Here is a 21,501-nt window from a genome sequence, read left to right on the forward strand (position 1 = left end):
GGACTTGCTGTCCAACGTCACAAAGGAATTCGCATGCTCCCGAATTGTTCTGCAGCTCGAATCCTCCCAGCGTTATGACGCAACAAACACTCCCCCTTCCCAAAGCGGCGGATTTTCCCTCAGCGTAAACGCTGATTGGAGCCTTTAATCACGGCGGCAGAGAAGGCCGGAAGAGAGCGCGGGAGAGGGAGAATCACTCCGCCTCCTCGAGCCTCTGATTGGTTACTTATGGGACCTATGATGCGTTTACCTACGGAGCGAGCGCCACTGGCGAATGGTTTATTAACTTGTCAATCATCGGGTGCCTGGTGTTCCTGGTTCCGCCTGGCTGTGCGAATTGTTGTACAGTATTTCACTGGCGTGGGGTAGGGGCTGTGAATGGCAGGGAGACTGTACAGTTATCATGGAAGGAATGCTTTATAAGTGGACCAATTATCTCAGTGGTAATTTGCTCTCTTTTTATTTCAAGCGTGAGACTTGGTTTTGTGTTGATTTTGATTGAAAAAGTGGAGTGGAGTGGGGTGGGGTGGGTGCTCTGTTGTCCTGTCATGTAATAATGAAAAACGTTGCATTCTTGTGACCGAAGGCATTTCATTTCCTCCAGTTGACAGGCCACCTAAGATAGTGGCTGGGCCTCTGGTGCAACAATAGGACGTTATGTGATTGTATTTTTTTAAAATGCCTATTCGGGATCTCGACATGAACGCGATGCAAATAGGAATACAAACTGCGCCGGGTAAGCTGCAGGCAGAATGGTATGGTATCTGGGTCACACGGCAGACAGTAAAGCTGTTCTTGTCAGGTTGGACCTAATCCTGTTGGCATTCATTTGACATTATAAGTCATTGGGGATATATTTTAAAAAGAAGGCTTAAATAGCACGCCCCCCCCCCGCCCCGTGTGAAGGCTACGTTTCACTCTCCCTAACTACATGTACCTTAAACAAATCTGTTATCCGTGGGTCCTTTTTGCCATTTCATATAAATTAATATGATTGGGCATGTCAGGTACGCTTACGTTTGATAATTACAAAATGTTTTGGTTGATTTTTTTTAAAACTTAAAACTGAAGGGTTGGAAAATATTGAAGAAATGTTCCGTGCCCCACTTCTTCGGCATTATGCTTCGCACTGTTGAACATTAACTACGCTGGATGCTTCTTTAGAATTATGTTTCAAAGAGATTAGACTGATTTTAAAGTTAATTTTAGTCTGTCCATTGATAGCTTATATAATAGGGCTTTGGTGTGTTTCTATTGACTTATAATTTGGTTTGAAATCAAATGAATAATTACTTCATACTGAAACATATTTTATATTGTAAGAGGATGAACTTAGCGTGTGCTCAGAGGCAACTACCAGTCTGGGCACTTTAGTCTGACAACATTCCATTTACATTGCCTGAGTGACACTTGAATTCTGGTGCCGAGGAGAGAGTTCTGTACATTTGTGTTTATATGCATACATGACTCGTCTCCAGGTGTCGTCAGTAAGCCAGGCTGGCTGATTGCTCATCAATATGACAAACTTCAATGTTTTAACTATGTAGGTCAAACAGTCTGCATTGTCTCAAAATTTCAGCTAGTTGTAGGTAAGTGTAAAAAAATAAGGAAGTCCAAAGGACCCTATGCACATTTGTTACGCCTGGTCTGACATTGTACCAGATTTACATTACACAGGAGTGAATTAGGATTGGAATGAAACTCCATATTCCATGTTATTTTCAGACTGTGCATTTACACTACAACTGTAGTTTTTATTTGAAACATTTATACCACTGCTGATGGTGTAGCATAACAGCACTGTTATTCTGTTCATGTTATTTCTGGCTTTTTCATTTCACCACACTAATTCCACATTTCAGTTTTTCTGGCCCACAGGAGAGACTCAGGATTTATTGCAGAGTTTCCAAGGCTACAGCATGGTGTGTCTGTCGCTGAGTACCCTACAGGAGATTTAATTTAACAGCAGGCATGTCACTTGGCTAAAACCATGTGAGGGATTGGATTAAGCAATTGATTACTAGTAAGATGGCTATGTACCACTGCATTTAAGCATCATGGTGTCTGGAGCAAGTGGAGATGACATGTCTGAGGTCACATGGCTCCCTTTTAACTCATTCGACTATGAGCCGTTAACCCTCTGTGGCTGCCTCAGTAATCTAATATTGCCCCAAACAGGTCCATCGTGGTCCAGTGTCATGTTGTTTATCAATAAACCAGGCTGGCTTACAGATGGAATCTGGGGAGATAGATCCATCACTGGGCTGGAATTGTTTCCACTCAGATCCAGATTGCCCTGGAAACTGATGGCCTATTGAATCAGGTAGTCCTGGCTGGACAAGCACCAGGAAGCTACTGGTGTTATGTGTTGGTTGGCTATATGGTTTCACTTGTTAACTTCTAGTCGTTCCCTTCTATACATCCATGAGCCCTAATCGTTGGCTCCTGCCAGCCCACACCTAAACTCTGTGGACTTAGATGGTTGGCTGTGTTGCTTTAGAGAGATTGTGTTATATTTGATGGAGTCTCAGTTGTTATGGATATGCTGATGGAAGAAAAGTTTGTTCCTGGCTGCACTTTACTGAAAGTCATATGAGTCAGGAAGATGAGTTGCATTGGGGATCAGGTGGTTGGCAACCAGATCATTCAGACTAGCCAGGCAGACAAGCTGCTATCATAGTCTCTTGGTAGCTATATTTTCTAGGATGTTGGGGTTAATATGGTAAGTTTTTACAGTGACTTTTTTTAGTGTTTCATCTGCCCCACGTCTCTTGTGATATCCAGACTGCAGTTAGCCATAATACGTTGCTTGGGGAATTCTGTAATCATGCATGTGAACAATGTGTTCTGACAAATGCAACCGGACCTTTTTGATTGCATCCTGAATTTCAGTTATAATTTGGATTTCAGGACATCAGTTTTGGATATTCTGTCTTTTCACTCTATCCCATTGATACATTGTAGACAGTGCAAATGGAAATGGTCAAGTTTCTTGATGTGACAGTGGGAGAAGATCCACCACTCAAACCAATTTAGAAGATGGTGAGAATAATTAGGTACTTTTCCTGGCAGAGTAACTCCTTGTTCCTGCTGGAGTCAAATTCAGGTTTCACAAAGGCACAGCAGGTCTTTCTAATCCATTGTGTGATGTTGATGTTGATTGTGGTATTCTGTGAGAGAACATCACTGAGGTAGCAAAAATGTATCTGTGATCTTCAGTTGTACATTATTGATCATAAACACAGAGGGTGTTACTGAATGGGCTGAACCATGACTTCTGTGTTTTTTTTTAAAGTTGTTTGTAAGGCCAAAAGATTATGCAGCCTGAGCAAAGCAGTTGGATAAAAGCTGAATATCCTCGAGTATGATCTTTGGCAGTACCTCAATTTTAAAATTCTCATGCTTGTGTTCAGATCCCACCATGGCCTTGCCCCTGCCTATGTCTGAAACCTCTTTTGATCACTATAACCCTACAAGGTCTCTGTGCTCCTCTAATTCTGGCCTTCTGCACATGCCCAATTTTCATCAGTCCATATTGCCACCGTGCCTTCAGCTGCCTAGGCTGTAAGATCTAGGACTCCCTCTGTAAATCAATCCACTCCTTCCACCTGTCCTTTGAAACCTACTTCTTTTACCAAGCTTTTGATCACCTGTCTGAAAATTTCTAAATATGGCTCAATGCCATGTCTCTTTTTTAATAGCACTCCTGTGAAGTGCCTTGGGATGCTTTACTTTGTTAAAGAGTTTATATAACAGCAAGTTGGGTGAGCAAGAAATGCAAAATCATTGGCATTACCTTTATTTTTGTACACAGCCGACAAAGGTTGAAGATGCCATCACCTACACAGTATCGGATTTAGGTTCCTCTGTCATCGTTCTTGAACACTCCATGCAGTACTGCAGCAAACAATATGCTCAACAGCACTGGGCAAGAACATAACCGTGTAAAACATAGTTAATGACTACAAATGGTGATGACACATGACGCTGGTCTGTTACTCAGGCCATCATGCCAAGGGGAAACAACTGGACAGTATTCACAGTTCTGCCAGGGCATCTTCTAAAGGGCAGAATATCCTGTAGTGTATCATGATTCACAAATTCAAATGTTAACAGAAACTGTATTGAAATTCCGGTACCCTCCTCTACATTTTCCTTGATTTGAAGGCTGAAAAAAATCAAATCAGATGTTCTGTGACCAGCCTGAAAGCTGCATTGGCGTTTTGGAAGAATATTTTCTGCTCTAGTTCTTTTAGTTGGCAGAGAATGATGTGGGTGAGAATTTGAATCGGTTGCAGGTAAAAGTGAAATTCCAAGTGCTGATCACAGCCAGAGCAATCACACTTATGCTTGTAGAAGTGTATGCGATCCGGGCATCTTTGAAATCTTACACAGTTTTGCATTCCCAAATTTTGTTGTAGAGGACAAGGAGTTTCTAAGTTTGTGGCCCCATGATTGTGGATCTGTGCAGGGATACCATCTGAACTGATCACTGTTCCACCCAGCATTTACTTGATTGCAAATTTGACTTCAGCATTGGCAGCTGGGGTGGCAGGCTGACCTTGCGAAAGTAATTGCTGTATGTCATTTAGTGTGTCAGAAGACATTGCAGAGGGACAGCTGAAGACTTAGTTGAAATGGCTGTATCAGTGTTCCATGATTCTTGCTTGGTCAATTAGCATTTTAGTGCCATTTTCACTCAATGGAACAGGGCCTCTTTTTGGCCTGTGCACAACCTGTAGCTTATTGAAGAAGCATTTCATGTCCTTTTGGTCAGCAGCTGATTGCAATACCTCAGTCATCATCATTCATTATATTTCCTTCACAGAATGGAAGCTTAAGTTTGAACTTGCTGCTTTAATTGTTGATATGCAGTTTTCTCCATCATTAATCCAAGGGAGGTGGGCAGTATGCATAGAGGCCAGAAACTATCTGATTTTGTTATTGTTGTCATCAAAATAAGCAATAGCTTGTTTTGAAGATACTTGACAGTGGACTTTTACACATCCTGGTTACTCAGCTGACCAAAAGAAAAATAGTTTTCCCTTGTATCTCAACTCCTACATCCAAGCAAATAAGTCACAATTGAACTTAGCATATTTGGGCTTATCTCAGTCAAAAACGTTGGCTCTAGTTTTGCTGTAATAGTAAAGCACTCGTCATTATTCCAGGCTAAATCTCACAGCAACTTTGTGTCTGCATATGTGCAGTTAAACACATCCGAAAGTTGATGTCAGAGATGCCCTGCTCCTCCCCAGGGTGCAATGTTGCACTCCTTGCCAATGGACTTATCATTGAATTCACAGTACTGGCATGAACTTGTGCTACTTGCTCACCAGTTCTGCGCTAAAAAAGGCTATAAAAAATTAGGGCTAGTGCATTTAGGAGTAAGTGAAGTTGCAATGGCATAAAAAGTACTGCTGAGCAACCACTCTGGTCCTGAAAAGTTAATTTTGCAAATGTGAAGTCATATTCCCTGAATAAAATTAATGCTGCAGAATTTTTAAAAAGAAGTTTTCCCCTTTTATCTCTCTCCCTTTAATCCCAATCTTTATTTCACTTCTTGTACATGATTTAAATATTATTTATATTCCCTGCATTTTATTTCCTGGCTGGCAGTCTGTGTAAGTGAGGATACTTAGATCTGGCTGTTGCTTGTATTGCTCATGATATCACAGATCCCCTGTAGAGGTCACTGCACTAGATCAGATGTCAGATTAGTGGAATTCGCTGCTGACTATCCCAGGGAAAAAACTCCAGACAATGGTGAAAGTTGTTTCTTTGCCATTGTGAGCAAATTCCAGGCTGTTACTTTTATTTTGCATTCTTGATGTTGAGGAATATCCTCAAGCCAATTCTTGATGGACAAGGTATCTGAAACTATTATTAGGATATTACAAAGAAATTGAGAGCTTAATAATAGGGGGAGGTGGTGGCCTAGTGGTATTGTCACCAGACTGGTAATCCAGAGACCTAGGGGAATGTTCTGGGGACCCGGGTCGAAAATAAATACCTGGAAACCATTGTTGGTTGTCTGGTTCACTAATGCCATCCTCATGTGGTCTGTCTTACAAATGACTCCAGATCCGCAGAAATGTGGTTGACTTTTAAATGCCCTCTGAAAAGGCAAGCCACTCAGTTGTACCAAACAGCTAAAAAGTCAATTTAAAAAAAAAAGATTGAAACTAGACAGACCACCCGGCAACGAACTAGGCACCGGAAACAACGGCAAACTCAGCCCTGTCGACTAACATCTAGGGCTTGTGGCAAAATTGGGAGAGCTGTCTCACAGACTGGTCAAGCAACAGCCTGACATAGTCATACTCACGGATACATACCTTACACCACCACCTCCATCCCTGGGCATGTCCTGTCCCACAAGCAGGATAGACCCAGCAGAGGTGGCGGCACATTGATATACAACTGGGAGGGAGTTGCCCTGGGAGTCCTCAACATTGACTTTGGGTCAAACATGCCACCCCAGCCCCCCTCCCTGCCCTCAGCTGATGAGTCAATACTCCTCCATGTTGAACACCACTTGGAGGAACCATGAAGGTGGCAAGGGCGCAGAATGTACACAGGGTGGGGGACTTCAATGTCCATCACCAAGAGTGGCTCGGTAGCACTACTACTGACTGAGCTGGGCGAGTCCTAAAGGACATAGCTGCTAGACTGGGTCTGCGTCAGGTTATATCTGTCCATGACAGTACCAGTAGGAGTGACCACCGCACAGTCCTCTTATGGAGACAAAGTCCTGTCTTCACACTGAAGTCCCTTCATTGTGTTGTGTGGCACTACCACCATGCTAAATGGGATAGATTTTGAACAGATCTAGCAACTCGAGACTGGGCATCTATGAGGTGCTGTAGGTCATCAGCAGCAGAATTGTACTCGACCGTAATCTGTAACCTCATGGCCCGGCATATCCCTCACTCTACCATTACCACCAAACCAAAGGATCAACCCTGGTTCAATGAAGAGTGCAAGAGGTCATACCAAGAGCAGAACCAGGCATACCTAAAAATGAGATGTCAGCCTGGTGAAGCTACAACACAGGACTACTTGTGTGCGAAACAATATAAGTAGTAAGTGATAGACAGAGCTAAGTGATTCCACAATCAACAGATCGGATTTAATCTCTGCAGTCCTGCCACATCCAGTCATAGATGGTGGTGGACAATTAAACAACTCACTGAAGGAGGCGACTCCATAAATATCCCTACCCCCAATGATGGAAGAGCCCAGCACATCAGTGCAAAAGATAAGGCTGAAGCATTCACAACACTCTTCAGCCAGAAATGCCAAGAGGATGATCCATCTTTGCCTCCTCCGGAGACCCCCAGCATCACAGATGGCAGTCTTCAGCCAACTTGATTCACCCCACGTGATATCAAGAAAGGGCTGAAGGCACTGGATACAGCAAAGGCTATGGGCCCTGACAATATTCCAGCTGTAGTACTGAACACTTGTGCTCCACAACTTGCCGTGCCCCTAGCCAAGCTGTCCCAGTACAGCTACAACACCGGCATTACCCGGAAATGTGGAAAATTGCCCAGATATATCCTGTATACAAAAAGCAGAACAAATCCAACCCAGCCAATTATTGCCCCATCACTCTACTCTTGATCATCAGTAAATGGATGAGGTCATCAACAGTGCTATCAAGTGGCAATTGCTTAGCAATGACCTGCTCACTGACGTTCAATTTGGGTTCCGCCAGGGTCACTCCGCTCCTGACCTTATTACAGCCTTGGTTCAAACATGGACAAAAGAGCTGAACTCCAGAGGTGAGTTGAGATTGACTGCCCTTGACATCAAGGCTGCATTTGACCAAGTGTGGCATCAAGGACCCCTAGCAAAACTGGAGTCGATGGGAATCAGGGGGAAAACTCTCCACTGGTTGGAGTCATATCTAGCACAAAGGAAGGTGGTTGTGGTTGTTGGAGGTCAGTCATCTCGGTTCCAGGACATCACTGCAGGAGTTCCTCAGGCTAGTGTCCTGGGCTCAACCATCTTCAGCTGCTTCATCAATGACCTTCCTTCCATCATAAGGTCAGAAATGGGGATGTTTACTGATGACTGCACTATGTTCAGCACCATTCATGACTCCTCAGATACTGAAGCAGTCCATGTCCAAATGCAGCAAGATCTGGGCAATATCCAGGCTTGGACTGACAAGTGGCAAGTGCTATTTGTGCCACACAGTGCCAGGCAATGACCATCTCCAATAAGAGAGAATTTAACCATCGCCCCTTGATAGCTAATGGCATTACCATCGTGGAATCCCCCACTATCAACATCCTGGGGGTTACCATTGACCAGAAACTGAACTGGACTAGCCGTACCAATGCTATAGCTACAACAGCAGGTCAGAGGCTTGGAGTCCTGTAGCGAGTAACTCACCTCCTGACTCTGCAAAGCCTGTCCACCAGCTGCAAGGCACAAGTCAGGAATGTGATGGAATACTATCAGCTTGCCTTGGATAAGTGCAGCTCCACCAACATTCAGGAAGCTTGACACCATCCAAGACAAAGCAGTCCATTTGATTGACACCCTTTCACAAACATTCGCTTCCTCCACCACTGAACAGTGGCAGCAGTGTGTGCCATCTACAAGATGCACTGCAGAAACTCACCAAGGCTCCTTAAGCATCACCTTCCAAACCCTTGACCACTACCATCCAGAAGGATAAGGGCAGCAGACTCATTGGAACACCACCGCCCCCTCCAAGTCACCATCCTGACTTGGAATTATATCGCCGTTCCTTCACTGTGGCTGGGGCAAAAAACTGGAACCCCGTCCCTAACAGCACTGTGGGTGTACCTTCACCACGTGGACTGCAGCAGTTCAAGAAGGCAGCTCACCACCATCTTCTCAAGGGCAATTAGGGATGGGTAATAAATGTTGGCCTAGCCAGTGATGTCCACATCCTGTAAGTGAATTTTTTTAAAAATGGGTGCTTTTCAGAGTTATAAATGCTATTTCCTAATCTTGGAATGAAAAATGGAATTTCTTTGGTGTTTTATTGTTGAAGAAATTGCTGGCACTAACATCTGCTGAAAAGTTTGGGTACCTGCACAATCATTGGCTAAATATTCCCAATTTGCCTTTGTAGAAAGAGATGTTTATGTTACTCTACTGTGCAATAATTTGATATGATTAATGTTTCGACACAGGATGGCAGCCACGCTGGTTTGTTCTTGCTGGTGGAATTTTGTCTTATTATGATTCCCAAGAGGACACATGGAAGGGCTGTAAAGGCAGCATTAAGATGGCGGTGTGTGAAATACAAGGTAAAGCATGAACTGGATCATAATTTTGCGAACCTTTAACTTTCATTTGCTTGATGCTAGATTGGAACAATTGGAAAATCCGATGTAGATATTAAATTGCATCTTACTAAATAATAAAATAAACCCTGTTGTCAAATTCCTTAGGTTTGTGCCAGTCAATATGGTAAAACAAAAGGCAATTCTTTTAATTAAAAGTGAATGCCTTGATGCATTACTCCCACTTGCAGTTAATGTTCAAGAGCTTTCAACACACAACTTTAGAATGTAACCTATATCTTCAGTAACTCAATATGGAATTTAGTGGTTGTGGCAGCTGGAGAGCTGGTGGAAGAGTTAGGAAGGCAACAGGCTCTCCACCACGAGCCTTCCTGCCCCATTATACAGCTTCCCCAACCTCCCAGCCTGCTCCTGGGGGGAGCATTAAATTCCACCCTCACTGTGTGCTCTGTCAGTAATTAACTCTTAAGCTTTGGACTCAGAAGCTTTTAAGTATAAATTATACTTCCCATGAAAAAAGCTCTGGAATGTTTTTATAATCTGAAACTCAATATGGAATTTAGTGGTTGTGGCAGCTGGAGAGCTGGTGGAAGAGTTAGGAAGGCAACAGGCTCTCCACCACGAGCCTTCCTTCTTCATTTATCCGCTGTTAAACCTCAGTTAAAGCTGTGTGAAGTTTTTTTTATATCTAATTGAACAATGAAACTGTGCATTTCTGGAGTTTGTAGTTCTAAATGCGAGTTATACCTGGAAAGAATATATTAGCTGTCAAAATTAACATTTGAGGTGAGTTCTAGTGATACTGCCCTCACTTGAAATTATAAGTTAAAATTATTACTTTTAAGGTTCATGACAAGTCTGGATTAAATGTGTGTAGATATCAATGGATTGTACAGAATGAAGGGGCTGTAGCTTTGATCAAGGAAGCTGTTTTGAAGTGGCTGTTAGATGTATTTACATGTATGAAGAATGGATTCTGATTAAAATTACGGTGGAAAGATTTTAATTTTCATTATATTGACTGAGAAGGTAATGTTTTTGCAAGTTTGATATGAAATGTAACAAGTGAGGAATCTGCTTCACACAAACTTCCAGGGCTTATTTCAATTGAATGGCAAGTATGTTATTTTGTCAGCAGGATGATCAGTCTCTGATGGAGAAAGGTTAACATTTTAGGTGTAACTGTTACTTAATTTTGGAAATGCCCAGTAGAACACTAGACATCTGAAAGGAAAAAGCTGATTACACAGGATAATTTGCCTTTCTCTTTCTGACGTTGCTTCATCAGCTACATAGTTCCAGTTATATTATTTGAAGTGTTATGTTGATTTCTTTTTGTGAATGTTCCATCCATGTTGAATAATTTAAACAGCTATATTTAATTTTCCTTGTTTTGGCTTGGCGCTCCATTTCATGATGCACTTTCTGTAAGCTTCAACAGCAAATGCAAACAAGTTTGCACTGTATCTGAGTGATGTGTACTTATCAGGTCAAACGATGGAAATCCAAAATGTTTTAATGCAAATGTTGTTTTGGGTTGTTTGAGATGCTCATCAGACCTCTGCCGATGATGCATATTTCTGTTTGGGTGAGACATGAGCAGGAAGCCCCTGTCAAAAACTGAGAAATTTTAATGCATACCTTTTGTATGGGAACACCACCACCTGCAAGTTTCCCTCTATGTCACACACGATCCTGACTTGGAAAATAAATCACTGTTCCATCATCAATGCTGGGTCAAAATCCTGGTACCCATTCCCTAGCAGCAGTGTGGATGTACCTTCACCGCTACTTTTAGTGATTTTATGTATCTGTGTCTCCAGATTCCTTCTTTCCTGTAATCAATTTAAACACTTGCTATCCAAGCTGTATGTGGCTTTCTTATTCTTCCTACTAAAATTCACCACCTTGCACATATCTATACTGAAATTCATTTGCCAATTGTAGACCCATTCTACAAGTTTATTAACATTGTCTTGTGTTTTGGTACATTTTTCCTTTGTGTTAACTACATGCTCCAATTTGTTGTCATTCACAAATTGTGAAACTGTACTTCTGATTCTCTAGTCCAAATTATCTAATGTGAATTGTTTGTGAACAATTGGTCCCAGCATCAATTCCTGTGGAACACCATATCCCACCTTTTGCCTGTCTGAGTAGTTGCGCTTAGCTCCTACTATCTCATAGCCGGCTTGCTATCCATTCTGCTACCTGTCTCCTGACTCCACATGCTCTATGACCTTCATCATGAGTCTACTATGCAATTAAGTTATCAAAGGCCTTTTGCAAATCCTTAAGGCAAACGTTTAAATTCAATTTAAAGGCAAACTACCATATCTCCATTATTTAAGCCACAGAATTCAGGGTTGATGCCAGGCTGCCCCATTGCCCCCTACCTACTAGCCCTAACAGCTAAAAACAGCTGCTGTGCCTACAGCTATGGAATCATGATCAAACACAACAGGTAACTTGAAGCAACATTTCAGAAGCCTCAACATATTGAGGTCATCCTACAAGGTAAGTCCAGTCAGAGACTCAGGATCAGTGGAGTCTACTATATGCTGCAACAATTTTGTTGTACTTGGAGGATGAGAACAATCAATTGCAGCAATAAAACTAACTGAAGAAACCAGAACAACCTGTTTTTTTCTGGCTGTCATAGACCTAATTACCCAAAACCACTCAATAGTTGCAACAATCATTTCCACATTTTCAGGATGCTGTGATTAAATACCTGACTGTCTACATACATTTTGATTAGAAATGAACTATCAAGGATCCCATTCCTATCACCTGTTGGTACATTATCCACCACATCAACAAAAACATTAGGACACCAGTGAAACCAAATTTTATTTCTCTACTTGAAGAATGTATGTTTCTTTAATCCCAGTGCCTTATTTTTGTGATTAACTTCATCTCATGCTCATTGTGGCAGAAATAAGCAAAGTGACTTTCTACTGCGTGTTTGCAAAACCTCTTGAGAATAAATTGAAGTTTTTTAAAACAAATTTGTTCTCAGGCTCTGGGAAATGCTGGTAAGGCTGTGTTTATTTCCTATTCTTCATTGTCCTGAAAAGATGGTGGATTTTCTTCTTAAACTGGTGCAATCATATACGAACGTACAAATTAGGTGCAGGAGTAAGCCATTCAACCCCTCGAGCCTACTCTGCCATTCAATTAGTTCATGGCTGATCTGATTGTGGCCTCAATGCCACTACTCTACCTACCCCAGCCCTCCTGCAATGTTGCCCCAGCAGTATTCCAGGATACAGTCTAAATGATGATGAAAGAATGGTGATATACTTGATAGACTTGTTAGTAAAAGTTAAAATTAGATATCACTGTAATCTCCTCCAGCCCCACACTCTCCAAGATATCGGCATTCCTCTAATTCTGGCATCTTGTGCATTCCCGATTTTAGTCACTCCTCCATTGATGGGCATGCCTTCAGTTGCCTGGGCATTAAACTATGCAATACGTGCCTTACACCTCTCTGTGCCTCTATTTCGTTTTGTCCCTTCTAAGACATTCCCTAAAACTTAACTTTTTGACCAAGCTTTTGATTATCTGAGTAAAGGGGCCACATCTTATTCCAACAGCAGCAAACGTCCACCACCTCGGAAGTCCTAATGACCGCACAAGTGCTGCAGTTGCCCATGAAATTTAAACTTCCAATTGCCTGATTTGCACTGCTCACAACCTTCCGCGAATGTCTCTTACAGTGATTGCAGTGTCAGAGACTTGGGTTGCACACGTGCTACTTAGCTGGATGCTTAACCTAGAATTGTTACACTGTTTAATCTCTGGTGTAACTCAGCATAACTCAACTCACCAAATAACCGACCTGCAATCGCACCCCCGCCAACTTGACTGCCCACCTCCACCACTTCACCACCACTCAGGAATTTTCCCAATCCCACAATTCCATCTCCATCCTGTCGGGGAGATGGGCTAGGCCACCTGGTTGTCTCCAGAGGCAGGTCCGAGGTGGCAACAGAGGTGGACACATGGCAAGGCTGGCAGGCTAAAAGGCCCGCCTCTGTTTACTGACATTAGCCCAGTTGTAATTATGACGTGAATCTCAGAATCTTTACATTGCAGAAGGCCATTTGGCCCATCAAGTCTGCATTGGGTCTCTGAAAGAGCATTCTACCTGGTCCCACTCCCCTGCCTTATCCCCGTAATCTTGTACATTCTTTCATTTCAGGTAGCAATCAGGTAGCACCTTTTGAATACCTCGATCAAACCTGCCTCCACCGCCCTTTCAGGAAGTTCATTCCAGACTCCAACCACCCTCTGGGTGAAAAAAATTTTTCTCACTTCATTTTTACTCCTTTTGACAATTATTTTGAACCTCTAAGTCCTTGAAGCTGCCTTGAATGGGAACAGTTTTTCACTATTTAGCCTGTCAGACCCCTCGGCATCTTGAATACCTCTATCAAGTCTCCTCTCAGTCTTTTCTCCAAGTTAAACAGTCCCAACCTTTACACATAGCTACAGTTCTTTATCCCTGGAATCATTCTTATGAATCTCCTCTGTATTCTCTCCAATGTCTTCACATCCTCCCTCAAGTATGGTGCCCAGAACTGGACACAGTACTCCAGATGAGGCCTAACTAGAGGTCTAACTTATACAAGTTCAACATGACTTCCTTGCTCTTGTACTCAATGCCCCTATGAATAAAGCCTAAAATACTATCTGCTTTATTAATTGTTCTCTCAACAATAATATCATAATAGCAATAATATCATCATTCCATTTGTCAACCTGTGTCTGTAGTTCACCAATCTTATTAACCACACTCCATGTGTTCACATATATACCTATTAGCCCTGATTTAGGCTTTATTTTCCCCCTTACCCTGAACCCATCTAATGATTTACTATTGCAAACTGTAATTCTATTTACCTTGACACTACATTTCATGTCTTCTCATATACCCCATGCCCCTTCTATGGCCCCCCCATGCATTGTCTATAGCCACTCTTCCAGTATCCACCATGTTCAGAACCAATAAGCCATTGGCAAATCTGGCAAGCCTTTGAAATGCTCCTGAAACTGACACAATAAACAATGAGGCTTTGAAAATCTCCTCTAGAGTGGTGGGAGGGTGGGGAAGGGGGCAGACTGCTCACCTTTCAGCCTTTTTAAAAAAAAATAATCATACCTTTCATTCATTGTATCCGTGACAAAAATTTTTTAATCTACTTCGCACCTCTCAATATTATGTAAATAAGCACACAGGAATTTGGAAAAAAAACTCTTCAAAGAAAGATCTGGTTAATACAAGGTAATAAAGATATGTCAATATTGCCTACAGACCTGAGTCCATCAGCCATTGTTGGAGTCCAGCCAAGCATTCATAATGAGGCCATCTGGCAATTGTATCAACAAAAGCAGGTTGCATAGATGACCTTACATCTGTTTTTTTATAGATGATCTTATTCTGAATGTTTGGCTGAACTCCCAGAGTAACTAATGGACTCAGCACTGTAGGCAATGTTGCACAGCTTGCAGAAAGTGCTAGCTTGGTTTGTTTCACATCCTTATTACCTTGTAATAACCTGATCTTTCTTTGAAGGGTCTTTTCAATACCTCTGACTACACATGATTAAGAGATGCGATTTGGACTAAAGCTTGTTGTCATTGATGCAGTATTATGAATGAATGTGATTGATTGACAGCTTTGAGAATGTAAGAGGAGCAATATAACTCAAGAAGAATATTGATTGGCGGTGTTTCTTTTTGGCTCCAGTTTCCAGAGTAAGATTCTCCCATGGTTCACGATTCCTAAGGTATCATGAACCACGTCAATTAACAAAACAAGCCTGACTCCATCAAAGCTGTGGGGTGTTTGAAATGCCTACCCCTACAATGGAGCTGGCAAATGTGGGAGTGTTGCATGTGTCTGGCTACCCATACCCTTAATCCGCGCTGACAAAAGTTGCCGGTAGCTAGAATGGGGGAGGATGCGGGGTGCGGGGGCAGTGCTGGTGGCCGAGAGGTGGGGGGGGGCAGAAATCCCACAATTAGCTCCTGCCCATCATTTTTAAAGGCCCAGTTCTACACACATCCGGGCCACAGGGTCTAATTTTAACTCTGCAAATGGGTGGATTTTAAATTAGTTAAAATCTCACCTATAGTTTTCACACTGTAGTGGATCGGAAATCTAAGACCTTGTGCAGATGGAATGTTTCTTCTTTATAGAAACAAAAGTAATAAGCAAAATAGCTTGAAATATTTTGGTTTAAGTTTTTCTTCAACATGTGAGTGGCAGCCTTTCTGAGTTAATTATTTCTTCTGCTAGCGACCTTTTCATGAGTATACTTCTCTCTCCAACACCCCAACCCCACCCCATCCCCTTCTCTCAGGGATGTTGTAATCAGTTTCTTTCACTTGCAGTGCATACTAACGACAGCACAAGAATGGAGCTGATCATCCCAGGAGAACAACACTTTTACCTGAAGGCTGTCAATGCTGCAGAGAGACAAAGGTGGCTTGTTGCCTTAGGATCGTCCAAGGCTTGCCTGACAGATAGTAGGACGAAGAAGGAGAAAGGTAAGTTTTTTTCATTTTTGGGGTAGAGCTACCATTTTTATTTATCTTAAAGTGTAATTTGTGCCAAAACATTTTGAAAGGATGCTTTCTGAAGTGGAGTGGCATGGTGGTACATTGTATATTTCCTGTCCCAGTACTACTGTAGGGAATTGTTGAACAAAGCACTTCACCATGAAAGCGAGAGTAGAAAAACCTAAAGGAAAAGTAAGCTGCTGAATGGAAAAAAATAAAGGAATTGGTGAAGGCCTGGGAGGAGGTCTGCAACCTTGACAGAAAGTTTGGACGTTGCAAGTTAGCGTGAGGTTTGGAGCAGAAATTGAGGGGTTTGTACACGTGTGTGCTTGTGATTGGAAACTTTAATTTTATACAATACTATCTAATTTATTCAATGATCTTGTTGCACAGTAGTTGAGCTTTTTTTCACTGCTTGGAATGCTGCTATATTGCTAAAACATCAATAAGTATGATGATACACTTGTTATTTCCCTCCCCTTCTGTTTCCCTTTCTCCCCACCCCTTCCACCCCAAATTTGGGTAATTTTGCTAAAAATAATTTGGGAAATTTGTGCTAATACTATTTGAGGTCCCACCAGTTTTTGGCACACTCATTTTGAGTTCCAAAGTCTCTGTCCAATTTTACTCTTTAATCCCCAATCTACCCGTGCCACCCACAAATGTTAGTTCATTGTAAAAGGTAAACACAGAAGTTCAAATAAAAAGGCTTGCATTTGTGCTGTGCTTTTCATAACCACCAACAGCCAATGAAGTACTTTTGAAATGTAGTCACTGTTGTAGCATAGGAAATGCACAACCAATTTGTGCACAGCAAGCTCCCACAAACAGCAATGTGATAATGACCAGATAATATGTATAAAGTGAAAAGTTTTTCAATATTTCAAGTTTCAAAATTCATCCTCTGCATTGTACTCTCATCAAATCTTGGAGAGTTCAGTGTAATGAGGACTTCACCCTAGCATAGCACAATTTCTGACTTTTAAAAAATTCTTTCATTGGATGTGGGCGTCACTGGCTAGACAAGCATTTATTGCCCATCCCTAATTGCCCTTGAGAAGGTGGTGGTGAACCGCCTTCTTGAACCGCTGCAGTCTATGTGATGTAAGTACGCCCACAGTGCTGTTAGGGAGGAAGTTCCTGGATTTTGACCCAGCAACAGTGAAGGAACAGTGATATTGTTTCAAGTCAAGATGGTGTGGGGCTTGGAGAGGAATTTGCAGAGGTGGTGTTCCCATGCATCTGCTGCCCTTGTCCTTCCTAGTGGTAGAGGTTTGAATAAAATTGTGCTCTGGAGAAAAACCTTTATTCCTGGTGACTGAAATTTGTCCTCTTGGATATTGTTTTGGGTTATTGTACCCAAAATTAGGAGTGACAAAACTCTACCCAAGGTTGTTTATGCATTTTTTAAAATGAAAAGCCTACAAAGTTTCTTCTAAAATGCATCTTTACTGTAAATGAGCCCTTGTATTTCCATTATACCACATCTGATTTTTCAGGATTTGTCACTCTAAAGTGGAAATATTAGTAAATGGTAGTTAAGGTGTCTCTACTAGACATACGTTATGAAGTCTACTTATTCAGCTGTGGAAGATTTATTCAGTAAGTTTTATCTGTTTTGTCAATTTTACCTGGACTTAAGGGATATATGCATAACGTTTGATGGTATTGAGCAGTTTAGATTGGGAAGATCTTCGGTTTCTGATAAGATAAGGAAGCAGGCAGTTGGATTCCTTATGTAATACACCTGCTTCTATTTGCTGACAAATGAAGCTTGCATATGTGGACACTGAATGAGGAGGGGATTGAGTTGAACTCTGACATCCCCCTGTGGGTGCCAATACTATCTAAGCTCTTGTATGAAGGGTGACCACTTCTGAACAAAGACTTGAAAGATTGCTATGATTGTGAAACCATACTGTACAGGATTTGTAACCTTTTGATGCAGGCAAGAGTTGAAGTTAAACTCATCCTTGCAAGATTCACTATTATCTATTTGTATTTATGTTTAAACTATTTCTCTTGCAAAAAATATAATGATGTATAAGGCTTTTAGGACCCAAACTAGTTGACTTATAGAAAGTTGAGGGGAAAGCAACTGATTTTCATTTTCTCTTTTTTTTTTAAAGAAATAAGTGAAAACACTGAGTCCCTGAAAAAGAAGGTCTCTGAACTGAGATTGTATTGTGATCTTCTCCTCCACCAAGTGAATAACCTAAAAGAAAATGCACAATCTAATCAGCCTAATCCAACTGATTTAGAGGTATATACTCATTATGTGCCATTGCTTTGTATATATTGCTCAATAGATGTGCTCATTGCTGCTAACGTGTTTCTAATATATGTAGTACATTGAGGCCAATTATTTTTCTGGGCAATTATCCAGGTTAATATAATGGGATGTTCTGTACATCAATGGGAACAAAACATAGCAGTAGAACTTGACTACAATATAAAAAACCGAGGCTACCAGCAATTCTGGCCATCAGAGAAAGATGCTCTTTTTTAATTCTTTCATGGAATGTTGTCCATTCCTAATTGCTCTTGAGCCAATTGGCTTGCCACATAATTTCAGAGGGTGACCTCATTGCTGTGGGCCTGGAATCACATGTAGGCCAGACCAAGTAAGAACGGCAGATTTCCTTCCCTATAGGGCATTAGTGAACCAGATAGGTGGAATCATAGCGCATATAAGTAAATGAGCTACAACATGCTGACAGGCCATTCAAACTAACTAGTACCTGTTATAATTTGTCCTCCATTCAAACAAATAATTTTACTCATGTTTGCCTACCCTGTTCTGACATCACTTTGATTCCTTTTCCCAAATTCACCTATCTAATCTACTTTGAATGATAAGAAAGATCTTGCATCCTTTTTTGACCTCGGGAGACCCCAAAGCGTTTCACAGCCAAGGAAGCACTTTGAAACATAGTCACTATTGTAATTTAGGAAATTCAGCAGCCAATTTGTGCACGAGGCCACATAAAAGCATTGAATCGAATGACCAGAACATCTGTTTTAGTGATAGTTACTGGGGATTAACATTGACTAGAATTCATTTATCCTTCTTTGACTGTGGGATCCTTCACATTCTTCTTGATAAGACAGTTTAATGTTTTATCTGAAAGATGAAACCTTAGACACTGCAGAGCCCACTCAATATGACGCTCAAGTTTCTTGTGTGGAGCTTGAACCCATGACCTTCTAAGCCATTGCACTGTTTTGCGATTTGAGAGTAAGCTGAAGATTTGCCTCTGGTTGTTTGGCTCCCTTTTGTGGTGAAGTGCATGACTAGGTCAAACCCATGATCCACCACTCTAGTGGCTGCATTTTTCAAACTTTTGTTTTAAGTGAGTATAACGTTTGATCAGTGGGTGGGTCACACAAGGTAACCATCACTATTCACAAAGTGCCATTTAAAAACTCCTTGAAATGGAAATCAAAGCATCACTGAGACAACATGAAAGGAAACTTAAGTAGCTGGTGCAATATTAAACCGGTGGATAGCAGCACAGTTGGATAGGGAAGGGAGTGGAAAGCCCCAGGTGTCAATTTGGTCAGGAAAAGGAAGTTGCTAATTTACACACGTTTTGAAGGAAGGTATAAAAAATATAGAAATTTCTAGTAAACTATTTGTAAAATCTTTAAATTTAGTGAGAATGGAAATTTTGAACAATTGTGAAATAAAGTAAATTAGTTAATAAGTTAACAATATAGTTGCTATGAACATGGACTGAGTGAAATTCTTTTTATAGTTTTATTTTCATATATTCAGTGGAGGTTGGGTCAGATATCGAAGATCAAGTGGAAATGTTTGTGCTTTAAGTAAATGTAATTTTAGTTCTTAAGCAACAGTCAAAAGGTCCAAGATTGCTCAATTGAAGACTTACTAAATTTCCCCAAGAACAAACAGAAATGACTAATAGGTCACTCGGGCAAAGAAAGTTCTCACATGGCACCAAAAACTAACACTGAAGGACAGTAAGAAATTATTTATAGCCGAGAAGTCACTGGCAACACCAGGCACGCCAACTGAAGTTAGAATCATGTCATCAAGGGCAGATACAAGTGACTGGCACAGAATTGTTGGCTATGGGATAAGATAATACGTATATGAAATACATGTGCACTGACAGCAAAACTGTTGCAGAAGAAAGCCTGAGTTAACTATAGGAGCTCTATGAATAGGGCACAATAGACAATAAAAGCTAATAACTGATTGTTTTCCAATCATGAAAGAAGGCATTTATACCAAGTTTCTGGTAAGTGAGGCTGAATTTGAGGTTTGGATTGCGAGGATTTGTGCATGAGTTTGCACAAACAGCAATATTTAACTTTATCTTATCTCTTTAAAAGAAGAATGATTTCTAATAGTGTAATACATTTTTTAATCGTTGGTAGGGGGCTGGATTTTACTCTTCCCTGCCGATGGGTTTGCAGGTGGGGGGGTGTGGGGAAGGCCACTTAAGGGCGTCATCCTGCCCCCGCCGGTATGTTACCTGTGGTGGGGGAGGCCCAGGCCTTGTGTGAAGCCTGACAGCTTTAGCTGCATGGACTGGTGTTGGGTAAGGGGGAGGCGACCTCCTTTGTGGGCCCCCTGGGCCCATCAGAGACACCAACATCTTCCCTTTAACCCTCCTCCCAAACCTTTGAACCTGGCCCCCTCAACCCCTCTCTGAGACCCCCAGCCCCAACCCCAGACTTACCTGGGCTCCTCAGCATGGTGGGACTATCTGTAGTCCCAGCAGTGGGCACCGCTCCCAGCTGGTGAAGGTGGGACTACAGAGCTGCTGGCCATCCGATTGGATGGCAACTCGCTAAGGCGGGGCTACCATGATCGCCTTAAAGTTGCTTGCGGATAGGCTTCCCCCCCACCCCCTGATGTTTTAGCCTGGGGTGGGACCACAACGCCCTGTAAAATCCAGCCCGTGGCATTTATAAAAACCCACAGTTCGTAGATCATGCATGATATTAATGAAAATATACGATAAAACACTTTTTTAAAAGCTAGTTAAAGCGAAATTTTGAAATGGGTGCTACTGTTGATAATGAATAGGTATCTAACTCAAAAGTAATAGGATATGTCAGGTTTGTCATACAATTCTGGAAAAGGTTAAGGGAATGAGTTGTTAGAATCTGTTCCCTGCTGGTTTGTTTTTGTTACTTAACCACTAGCGCGCGCGCGCACACGCGCACACTTTATGTTAATTAACTAGTAATCCACAATCCTGCACCAATTATCTGGTGACATGGATTCAAACCCCACACACGGCAGCTGGGGAATTTAAATTCAGTTAATTAAATAAATTTGGGATAAAAAAGAAATTTATAAAAGAGCGAGGATCAGTAATGGTGACCAAATACCTGCTGGATTGTTGTAAAAACCCATCTGGTCCATTAATATCCTTCAGGAAAGGAAATCTGCCATCGTTACCTGGTCTTGCTAATGTGACTCCAGACCCACAGCAACGTGGTTGACTCTTAATTGTCCTCTGAGATGGTTCAGCAACACCTTCAGCTGTAACAAACTGCTGTGATAGTATAATTGTGATGGGACTAGCCACCACACAACTGGAGTGGTTCAAGAAGGTGGTTCACCACTACCTCCTCGAGGGCAATTAGGAATAGGCAATAA

General features: G+C 41.7%; 1 protein-coding gene across 2 annotated transcripts in view; it reads left to right on the forward strand.

Annotated features, from left to right (window-relative positions):
- The first annotated feature begins 285 nt into the window (after window positions 1–285).
- The window catches only part of plekha8 (pleckstrin homology domain containing, family A (phosphoinositide binding specific) member 8), a 66,043-nt gene continuing 44,827 nt past the window's right edge, over window positions 286–21,501 (forward strand). For both annotated transcript variants that reach the window (XM_078539035.1, XM_078539036.1), the window contains exons 1-4: window positions 286–443; window positions 9,177–9,293; window positions 15,696–15,851; window positions 17,993–18,126. In XM_078539035.1, the coding sequence (XP_078395161.1) occupies window positions 404–443; window positions 9,177–9,293; window positions 15,696–15,851; window positions 17,993–18,126 (447 nt within the window). In that variant the 5' untranslated portion in view covers window positions 286–403. The remainder of the gene's footprint in view (window positions 444–9,176; window positions 9,294–15,695; window positions 15,852–17,992; window positions 18,127–21,501) is intronic.

The sequence above is a fragment of the Cetorhinus maximus genome, chromosome 3 (genome assembly GCF_964194155.1).
Source record: "Cetorhinus maximus chromosome 3, sCetMax3.hap1.1, whole genome shotgun sequence".
Taxonomy (NCBI): domain Eukaryota; kingdom Metazoa; phylum Chordata; class Chondrichthyes; order Lamniformes; family Cetorhinidae; genus Cetorhinus; species Cetorhinus maximus.